The sequence below is a fragment of the Neophocaena asiaeorientalis genome, unplaced genomic scaffold (assembly GCF_003031525.2).
Source record: "Neophocaena asiaeorientalis asiaeorientalis breed wild unplaced genomic scaffold, Neophocaena_asiaeorientalis_V1.1 scaffold871, whole genome shotgun sequence".
Lineage (NCBI taxonomy): Eukaryota > Metazoa > Chordata > Mammalia > Artiodactyla > Phocoenidae > Neophocaena > Neophocaena asiaeorientalis.
The window spans coordinates 1,048,368-1,059,342 of record NW_020175454.1 but is presented as its reverse complement, the minus strand read 5'-3'; the positions used below and the strand labels follow the sequence as shown (position 1 = coordinate 1,059,342).

Sequence of the window (10,975 nt, the reverse complement as noted above, 5' to 3'; positions counted from 1 at the left end):
TTCGCTTTCCCTTTAGAGAACCTGCAGCGCAGTGTCCCGTCTCCCTGAGGTGTGTGTGACTCTCTTTAAGCTGGACCCCCGGCCTGTTTGCATCCCAGGAACGTCTGCCTGGGGGCCCTGGAGCCTCTGCAAAGTGAACATCGGGAAGGGGGTCCTGCCTCATCATGGAGGAGTTTGGCCCCAGGATGTGATTCCCTGCTTGTCGACAGGATGCCCAAAGTTGTATTTTTTCCTTTGGGTAAAGACAACTAACGGGTGTGTGATGGGTGGTCCCGGCCGCCTGGCCCAGTAAACGGGGAGATTCTTCCTGCTTGCTGGGCTGTCGGGAGACATTTTAATTATAACCCTGACGCTACCGTGGGGAAGGGCGAGGACTGGCAGCCATGAACACGTGGACACAGAGCGGACAGGGAAGCCGGACCTGCCTCCTTCACAGCCAGCGTTCGCAGGCCTTCTGCCGGGCGGCCGGCACGGAAGGACCGGAAAGGCTGGTTCACGAACACACGCAAAGCTTTTACTGTCTCACGGCTCAAGCACCCTGGACGGGCCGTCAGCTCTCCAGACGCCCAACGGTCAATCAGAACCACTCGGAGCGCCACCATGGACGCAGCTCCCAGTCCCACCGGCCCTCCCGCCACGCTCACGGGGTGTAGGGCCCACACAGGGAGCCCGCTTCTCCCTGAGGCGGGAACGTTGCAGCCCCCCGGTCCCCGGGGAGCCCCCCCCTCAGTCCTCGGGGAGCATCCCCACCCTTGGGCCTCCTTTCAACCTGGAAAGAGCTTCCTGAACCTGCCGTAAGCCGAGTCGCTTATGATGACCTTGACGTCGGCCACCCCGGCCTCAGGCCTCACGTCCACCGCCTGCACCGTGGCCTCCTGATGCAGCCAGCTGGGAGGAAGACGCGTTTGGTGGGAACGGGCGGCCCCGACGGAGCCCCGAAGACCCCAGCGAGGCGTCCCGCTTCTTGGCGGGTGGCATCGCCCACGGCCCCGGCCTGCGGGTAAGCGGCCAGGCACCTGCTCACCGCCTGAGCAGCCAGACAGGCTGCGGGGGATGCGGCTGCCCCTGGCGCTCACCCGGGAACCAGGTCCACCTTGTTGGGCACTTCCACCATGCAGTCCAGCAGCGGGCGCGGCAGCTGCAGGGTCCGCAGGGCCGACAGGACGCTGGCCTTCTGCAGCTCTGTCTCGGGGTGGCTCACGTCTCGCACGTGGACGATCAGATCCTGAGGACCAGAGGAGCCGGGCAGTCGGAGAGCTCGGGGCCAGCGGTGCCCGGCCCCGCTCGGGAAGACCCGCCAGACCCACGATGGGGGCTGCGCAGCGCTCTCCGTGGGGGCGGGGGGGGGTGCGGCTGCCCCACGGAGGCTTGTGCCCCAAGGGGGAGGGTGGGACCTGAGGCCACAGAGCCGCTCTGCCGTGCACGGAGTCCCCCAGTGCCCCTCGTTCCGGGCCAGGCTGCCGCTCCAGGTGCACCCGGACTGAGGGGCCGCCTCGTGTCCCCGCCCCGCAGGTGCTGGCCCTACGCCTACGTGCGGCCGCTTGCCCCCGTCACCAACCCCCCACCCGGCGGGTGCTGTGCTCGAGGCTCTGGGCCGCTCCACTTTTCTGTGAAACCAAGCTCACGTTCTAAAAAGGCTTCCACCCCTATTCCACACGTTTTACAGGCAGGTACCTTATGCAAACTTCAGAAGAGACAGAAAAGGAGAAAGAGGAGCTGAGGCTAATTCTGCCACAGGAAGGACGTGCCCTTTACGATTTGGGGGGTTCGCTTCTGGGCTGTCTCTCTCTTTTTTTTGATGAACTTAAATTTTCTTTTAATCAGTGTTTCAGTTCAGTTCTAGATTTTCAGACACTTTCGAGGACGGTGCCGGCAGCTGCACATGGCCCTCAGGTTCAGCTGCTGTGACCTCGAAGGTGCTGGGGCATCTGTCACCCGGAGGGCCCCGCAGCCCCTGTACCCTGAGTAAATGCCAGGGTTCACTGGCTCGGGGCCCCAGTGCAGCCAAAAGGTGCAGAGAACCCCTTCTTCATTAGCATTGCCTTCACAGCACTTGCACTCGTACAGTCAGAGCACAGCTCGCTGAGGGGCAGGGATGGGGAGGATCCAGTCATCGTGAAGTTTTGTGTAATGTGACCCTGCCCCGGGATGCTGTGATGAGGGGACCCTGCCCCGGGATGCTGTGATGAGGGGACCCAGGCCCGTGCTGGTGTGATGAGGGGACCCAGGCTCGTGATGTTGTGATGAGGGGACCCAGGCCCGTGATGTTGGGATGAGGGGACCTGCCTCCTGTTTGTGGGTATTTGAGGCGACCTGGCCCTCCACACTCACCGAATGGCCCACGTCCTCCAGGGTGGCCGAGAAGGACTCGACCAGGCTGTGGGGCAGCTGGGAGAGGAAGCCAATGGTGTCCATGTAGATGACAGTCAGCCGGGAGGGCAGCCACCCCGCGTGGGCTGTGACGTCCAGCGTGGCAAACAGCTGGTCCCGGGGCTGGATGGCGGCGTCCCCCGTCAGGGCCTTGATCAATGTGGTCTTTCCTGCACGTCGGGCACAAGGGGACCATGCGTCTCAGACCCCTCCGGTCCCCCACCGACCACTGTGGACCTCGGGGCTGCCCCACACTGATCACAGGGCGCTGGAGGGTGGGCAGGGGCAGGAGGTCTGTGTGCTCGGAACTCTCCGCAGGACCCGTGGGACGCTGTGCGGGCTGTGCAAGGACTCAGCTGCCACTGTCTAGCCTTCAGAGTAAAGTGGACCAGGGCCAGGGCAAGAGTGCTGGTGTAGACGGGAGAGACGGCGTAGACACAGACAGTGGTGACGTGCATGTGAGGTGGGCAGGCATCCAAACAGGCGGAGGGATGGTCCCGTGGAGTACCCAGCTGTGGTATGGTGTCCGTGTAGACGAGGGAATGGTGGAGTAGGGGGGTGCAGTGTGTGCAGAGAGGTAGTGAGGGTGTAGACAGTGCTGTGTGTACCTGAGGGGGTCCTAGAACACCCTCCTCCACAGCCTTTCCTGACAACGTGGACACTTTCTCCACCGAGCCCAGGTTCAGGGGCAGCAGCAGTAACCGTCCAGCCCAGGGACACCCCTGGCTACGCCTGTAAGTCCCGCCGATGGCCCACCAGGAGGTGGTGACGGGTCCTGCCATCGAGTAACTGGATGGCGGGGCTCGGCCTGGACGCCCCTGCTCAGTGCAGGACCCCAAACTCCCGGTCAGTGAGAGTCAGGATCAAGCCAACACTCACTGGATCCTGTGACAGTTAGCGGAGGACACGGCACCCTCTGGGGATGCGGCCAGGAGGGGCAGTTGGGATTTCCTGACACGGGTGATTTTACCCGTAGACATTTATGACTTTTCAAGCCTGGACACCCACCCCATAGCTTCCTGTGCACGTTTGTGGGACATTCCCTCCCTCCTCTGGACGCAGACCGTGAGCGCCTGATAAAGGGACGGGCCCGTCACGGCGGTGCTTCCCGAGCACATGGCAGGGCCGGGCCTCAGGGGAGCCCAGCAAGTGTTGTGGACTGAATCCCCACAGTGGAGGGAACTGGGTGCTTTCCACTTACCTCAGGGCACCTGTGACCCTAAAGGACGCCCTACACTCTTCCCCACATGGAGTCCACTTGATGTGCTCGTGCAGACAAAGCTGAGGACAGACTGTGAAGTTTTCCTCGGCAACATCTGAACCACTCTGATCCCTGCAAGACCCTGTCCACTCTCAACGGACTTAAAACTGTCACTACTTCCTCGTTCTCAGAGTCTGGAGGACATCCACTAAGAGGGGCGTCACCCACGGCAGTCACACGGGGGGCCGCCCCGGGACGGGGCCCGAGTGCAGCCCTTCTCACTGCGGGCTAGCCCTCCGTGAATACTCAGTCTCGCTGGGTTGGCAAGTGGGTCCCCCTAGCGTACACCTGCCCGGCCCCGGGGAGGGCCCACTTCTCACCGCAGTTCGTGTATCCAACCACGGAGACCACAGGGAACTCCCGCCGCCTCCGCTGCTGCCCCAGGAGAAGCCTCTTCCGGCGCAGTCTGTCCAGGGCCTTTCGAATCTTCACTTCCTTATCTTTCAGGAGGCGCTCTTGCACCTGCATGAAAGACTCTCCTAGAAACACCCAACATGGTGAGTCAGTGAGCAGACACAAAAGGGGCAAGAGCCACGGGGGTGCCTGCGGGGGACGTGGACAGGCTCACGCTTGGGGCTGCAGGGACCGCCCCCTTCCCCCACCCAGCCTGCTCCCCTGTACACTTGGCCCCAACACCTTCTGTTCTGAGACAGCTCTGCCCGGCGCGAGGTGGCCTCGCACTTCTGCCCTCTGAGGTCTCCTGGGCTCCCCTTTACCCAGGAGGAAGAGGCCAAGGGGAGAGCCTCAGAAGGGCCCCCATGATACCCACAGTGGGCTGAGTGGTGCCCCAAAGATGTGTCCACACCCTGACCCCCAGGACCTACAGATGGGGCCTTATTAAGAAACAGGGTCTCTGCAGATGTGATGCAGTGAAGGGTCTGAGATGAGGTCCCCCTGGAGGAGGGTGGCCCTACAAACAATGACAGGGTCCTTCTAAGAGACAGAAGAGGAGAGACCCAGACATAGAGGAGAAGCCCCGTGAAGATGGAGACAGAGACGGGAGGGACGCGGCCACAAGCCCAGGGACGCCTGGAGCCCCCAGAAGCTGGAAGAGGCGGGAAGGAGCCTCCCCTGGAGCCTCTGGAGGGACCACAGCCCTGGGACACCTTGACCTCAGAACAGGACCTTATTTGGACAAAAGGTCTCTGCAGATGTGATGCAGTGAAGGGTCTGAGATGAGGTCCTCCTGGAGGAGGGTGGCCCTACATCCAATGACAGGGTCCTTCTAAGACACAGAAGAGGAGAGACACAGACACAGAGGAGAAGCCCCGTCAAGACGGAGGCAGAGATGGGAGGGACACGGCCACAAGCCCAGGGACGCCCGGAGCCCTCAGAAGCTGGAAGGGGCGGGAAGGACCCTCCCCTGGAGCCTCCAGAAGGAACCAGCCCTTATAACTCCTTGATCTGGTCTGCAGGATTCGGGGAGGATGAATGTCTGTGGTTTTAAGGCACCGGTTCGTGATCCTTCGTTACGGCCGCACCAGGGAAACATCTTGATACCCTCCCTTTGACTGTGACCACGGACGAGGCCCCATCAGGACCTCTGAGGGACGTCGTCCCCTTTGTGGGGGTGGTGGCCACGACACGCCCCCCTTCTGAGCTCCCGGTGACAAGACGTCAGACACGGTACCTGACCCCATGATGTGGCGAGAGTCCCGTCCTCGTCCGCCCAGGTGGGCAACGTTGTTTTTCAGGTGGGACCTGGCGTGGAAATGGGTCGGCTCAGGAGACGGAAGCATGTGCCCGTGGGAGGCTGGGACAGAGCCCTGGGTGGGGAGTGGGCATCTAGACAGGAAGAACAGGCTCGCTGGGGGCCGCCCCGCCGCGTGGGCCTTCACGGGAGGGGATGGAGGGTCCCTTGCTGGGTGGCACTCCAGTGGGCCACGTGCCCTAGTAGGTGGGTTGCTTGGACACGTCCCCACTGGCCACATTCTACCCTCACCACCCTGGCAACAGTCGAGGTATGGAAAAACAAGAAGGGGTCCAAGGAGGGTTCCGTCTGCCCCAAGCCCGGGCTCTGGAGGTACCTGAGCAGGGGGAGCTCGGCCAGCGCCACCTGCAGCCGGGCCTCCTTGGTGCGGGCGTTGCAGCGGAAAATATGAAGAACCACCGTGAATCGGTCGAACACCTGCACACCCCAGGCGGCTTCCAGTTCTTTCTAGAAGATGGAGCGCGAGGGAGGGGACCTGTGGTGACCCCAGGCCCGTGGAGACCTGTGTTCTCACGGGGACACTAACCCACTCGCTCAGCCGCCGTGGGCGGGAAACAGTGAGCTTCTGAGGTACCTTGGTGGGTGCAGCCATCCTCTCCACATTCAGGAAGACGGCGGTGATTTCCGGGGACCCTCTGATTTTCTCTAGGAAAAGAGGTTGGCCTCTCAGAGGTCTGCATGCCCATGATGTCTGTCTGGGGACCCTGCACTTTGGCCGTGTTCGCCGGACACCCCGAGTCTCTGAGCACAGTATTTGTCAAGTGTGGGTCGGGAAGGACCGGACCGGGTCCATCTTCAGGGGAGTAGATCTCACACACATGGGGGTCCCGTGACCCCGTGGGGACTGAGTGCCCGTTAGACACAGATGGGCGGTGAGCGCCCCCCTTGGCATGTCTCCTGCTCTGAGCTGTGAGCTAGACATGGCTTTGGGGTGGGGACGTTGCGGTCCACGGAGGGCAGGGGTCACACGCAGGATCCCCACCGCAGGGCACTGGGGAGGGGTGTGGGCTGGGCTGGGGCGCAGGGCCGGTGTGCGCCCGACTCTCAAAGGTCCCGCCTGTGTGCTGGGGCCTCGTGTGAATTCTGACACGGGCGTGGTGGCTTTTGCCGTCTGATCCAAGTTCCTGTGAGGCCCAGAGGGACGGCCATGCTTGCTCTGTTTCTGGGAGGGTGACGGGGACACGTGTGCTGGACTCACCTGTCAGGCGCTCCAAGGTCCCTCTGCCAAAGACGAGCTTCCTGTCTGGCGTTTTGGTGGGCACCACCACCGTGTCCACCACCGACCAGCCATCCAGCGTGTGCACCAGCGCCTGTGCCTCCACCACCTGCCACTCAGCTTTGGGGAGAGACAGGCCAGTGTGAGGGTCATTTACGGCTGGGTCAGCCCCGGGCCGTGTCCAACCCTGCCCAGGGCCCTGGGCCACGTGCCCCAGGCTGGGACGGCTTCCTGCTTCCTGCCTACACAACGGTCCCGAGAAAGCGACCCAATCAGCATTTGCTCGAAATGCAGCTCTGTTCTTCTGGGTAGATGGTCAGGAGGGGTGGACACAGGACCGGGAAGGGGAGCAGGGCCCTGAGCTGAGCAGGGACGCGGGGATGCCCCCACCCCCCGTGTTGGAATCTGGGACGTCTGCCCCGTGGGGACTCATGGTCCCTTGTGACCCACTGGACAGCATCCCCTGTGAGGCTCCCAAGGGCCCATAAAACCTGCCGCCCTGCCTGCGGGGTGGGGCCCTTGCCGAGCCTGGCCCAAGAAAGGCAGCGCCCACCCAGGGCCCCTGGCCGTGAAAGGTGAGGGTGTGTGTGTGTGTGTGTGTGTGTGTGTGTGTGTGTGTGTGTGTTCCCGAGGCAGGGCCTAGCCAGGGCAGGAGCCCAGGACACCGAGGGCACAGGCCGTGGATGGAGGGCTGTTGGGGGCCTCCCCGCCCTAGGCTCTCCTCCTGACGGTCCTTCCCGAGCAGGAAGGGGGCATGGGATAGCCGAGACTCTCCCCTGAGGGACAGCAGGCAGATGGGCAGTGATGCCAACGTGTCCCGGGGCTGGGCCGGACAGGGTGGATGGGGCTGACTCAGGTCTGGAGGGGCGGTGGCCTGGAGGACAGCTCTGCGGGGCCCCGGGCGTGTTCTGTGAGATGTGGAGCGTGTACCCCAAGCCCCATGGGAGGCCGGCCCCCCATCCCGTGCCCGTGCCCCAGCCCCCTGGGAAGCCACCCTTGCACAGAATCTCAGAGCCGTGGCCCCTCTGTGGCACCGCTGCTTTGCTGTCCCCACTCCCCGGACACCTGGGTGCTGCTGTCTCTGGGGTCACCTGACCCTCCTCAAGGCACAGCCAGGACACAGGCCAGAGGCTGGGGAGTAGGGGCCAGGCAGGGTCTGAGGCCACAGATCAGGGTCCCCCCCCTTCTCTGGACCGTGGTCCTCATCCTCTGGGCTGTGCGGGGGTCCCCATCTTCTGGGACATGAGGGGCGGGGTCCCCCATTCTCTAGGCCAAGGGGAGGTGGTCTTCTTGGGTGTGACGCCCCATGGGCCCGCCAGCTTGTCCCACCTCCTGCACCTGCTGGTCGCTCAGGTCAGCACGTGCTTGGTCACGCCTGACCTCCGTCCTTCAACTCCAGGTCTGACCCAGCAGTAATCCCTGCAGGTGCTGTCTCTCCTGATCACAGGGGCCACGGCCCCAGCTCCGTGGTGAGAGCCTGCGCGGGTGCCAGCGGCCTCCCTCCTGCTGCGCTGCACAGCTGCCTGCCTGGGGGTCTGGCACCCCGCAACCCCACCCTGAAGGCCAGGGTTAGGATTCGGTGGGGATGGAAACGGAGAAGCACTAGTGCGGGTCACAGCCCAGGGGCACAGGCACCATAAGAGACCGAACCCTGATCCCAGGACCACAGAAGGCTTCCCCTCCCCCACACGTCAGCCCCTCACCACTAAGGTCTATTTACAGCAGTTCCTTTCACCTGTGCATCACGTCTAGCTATCAAGAAAAAATTACCAGGCGCACCAAAAGGCAATCCGAAGAGACAGAGCAAGCATCAGAACCAGACGTGGCAGGGATGTTGGAATTACTGAACCAGGAATTTAAAACAACTATGATTAACATGCCAAGGGCTCTAATGGATTTAGTAGACAGCATGCAAGAACGGACAGGCAAGGCAAGCAGAGAGATGGAAATCCCAAGAAAGAACCAAAAAGAACTGCTAGAGATCACAAGCGCTCTGGCAGAAATGACGAACGCCTCACGTGGGCCTGCTGGTAGACTGGACTTGGCAGAGAAAGGATCCTGGAGTTCAAGCATATGACAACATGGAAAATTAAGAACGTCTGCTCTGCAAATGACGTCATCAGCGGACTGAGAAGTTAAGCCACAGGCCTGGGAGAAAATGTGCAAAAAACACATCCATAAGCGCTGGTATCCAAAATATAAAAACAATTCTTAAAGTTCAGCAATAAGAAAACAACCTACTAAAAAATGGGCCAGACACCGTAACAGACACCTCACCAAAAAGATATACAGATGGCAAACGAACATAGAACAAGATGGTCCACATCCTCTGTCATCAGGGAAATGCAAACTAAAACAGCAACGAGACACCGCTACACACCTATTAGAAGAGCCAAGATCCACAATCCTGACAACACGAAATGCTGACAAGCGTGGCAGCACCCCTCCCACTCACTGCTGGGAGGGAAGCAAAATGGTACGGCCACTTTGGAAGATGCTTTGGCAGCTTCTCATAAAGCTAAACATAGTCTTACCATACAATCCGCAATCATACTCCTTGGCATTTGCCCAAAGGATGTGAAAACTTACATCCACACAAAAACCTGCACATCGGTGTTTATAGCAGCTTTATTCATAATTGTCGAAACGGAAGCAACAAAGGTGTCCTTTAGTACATGACTAGATAAATAAACTGTGGTCCATCCAGACAACAGAATATTATTCAGCGCTAAAATGAAATGAGCTGTCAGGCCATGAAAAGACATGGAGGAACCTTAAATGCATATGACTAAGTGAAAGAAGCCAGTGAGAAAAGGCTACAGACTGTGTGATTCCAAGTCTATGACACTCTGGAAAAGGCACAACAATGGAGACAGTAAAAGGCCCAGTGTTTGTCAGGGGTTTAAGAGGGGGAGGGAGGGATGAATGCGTGGGGCACAGAGGATTTTTAGGGCAGTGAAACTACTCTGTATGATGCTATAATGGTGGATACATGTCATCATACATTTGCCCAAACCCACAGAATGTACAAGACCAGGAGTGAACCCTAATGAACGTAAACCGTGGACTTGGGGTGACGATGTTATGTCAACATAGGCTCGTCAGTTATAACAAATTCACCGTCTGGTGGGGATGCTGAAAACGGCAGAGGCCATCCATTGGTGAGGGCAGCGAGTATATGTGAAAAGTCTCCATACGTTCCTCCCAATTTTGCTGTGAAACTAAAATCACCCTAAAAAAGTTTTTAAGAAAAAAAAGGAATGAAGCACTGACACAGGCTACAACATATGTATGCCTCAGAAACATGGTGCTCAGTGAGAGAAGCCAGACACGGAAGACCACATATCACTCACATGAAATGTCCAGGACAGGCAAATCCACGGGGACAGAAGGCAGACTCCTGGCTGCTTAGAGTTGTAAGGGAGGCCTCCTACTGAGGGCCCAGGGTCTCCTTCCGGGGAGATGAGAATGTTGTGGAACCAGACAGAGGTGGTGGCTGCACAAGACTGTGAACGTACTAGCTGCCCCTGAGCGGTACCCTTCAAAGTGGTTAATCTTATGCTCTGCTAACTGTATCTCAATAAAGGTCTAAGAGGAGTAAAGGAATAAGGAGAATGCCACCCCCCAACCCGCAATTGCGTCACTGCTCTGCTCAAACCCAGAGTACCTGTGATGACCTGACTCCTTGCATGGCTGCACCACTGCAGTGACTTGGTTCTGACAGCCCCTAAACAGCCGAGGGGCAGCGGTCCCAGGAGGGCCCAGGACGTGCTCCCTCAGGAGCCCTAACCCTGGACACTGTCCCTATTCATCCGTGGGGTCCGTCTCCCCAGGCCATCCAGGACCACCCTGGTGAGACGGCCCCGTCCCCGCCCCCGTCCGTCCGCCTTCCCGCTGGGTTCTGAACACAGCACTCAGGTCAAGCGGCGGGTTCCTGCCCGGCGTGTCTGCTGTCCTCCCAGCCCGACCGGGGCGGGTACAGTGGGGTTGCTGATGCCCGAGGGCCATGGAGGCAGGTCCCAGGCGTCTCAGGGGCTCAGCCGGGTTCACGGTTTCTGCTACAAAGGGCGTGTGAACACGCTTGTGCACAACCTTCGGGCGTACTCAGCGTTACACAGTGAAAGCGGGTCAACAAGGGCTTAAAGCTGAGCGACACACCCCGTGCAAACCGGCGTTAGCTGTCGGATTCTCTTCCTTTACAGATGGGGAGGCTGCGCGGGGCAGAAGGGCCGAGCGACAACCTGGGGCGCGCCCGAAAGGGGAAGGGGCCCCGGACCCGCTATGTGCACACGGGAAGGCGCCCCAGCCCAGAATTAGGATTTCCAGGCCCGCTGCAGGGGTGCGGCTGCCGGGAGCGGGTCGGGTGGGGGCAGTCCAGCTCTCGGAGTCCCGCTCCCAGAAGCCACGCCATAAGGGC

The 10,975-nt window shown here is 60.3% G+C and overlaps 1 protein-coding gene across 1 annotated transcript; it reads right to left on the bottom strand.

Annotated features, from left to right (window-relative positions):
* Window positions 1-492: 492 nt before the first annotated feature.
* Window positions 493-6,871, bottom strand: GTPBP6 (GTP binding protein 6; the record flags this gene model as incomplete). Its single annotated transcript, XM_024768087.1, is given in 8 exon segments — window positions 493-1,043; window positions 1,046-1,225; window positions 2,332-2,540; window positions 3,952-4,110; window positions 5,262-5,332; window positions 5,659-5,789; window positions 5,917-5,987; window positions 6,541-6,871. Coding segments are annotated over 8 exon segments (1,431 nt in total), but the record flags the coding sequence as incomplete, so codon positions are not given.
* Between the last annotated feature and the right edge of the window lie 4,104 nt (window positions 6,872-10,975).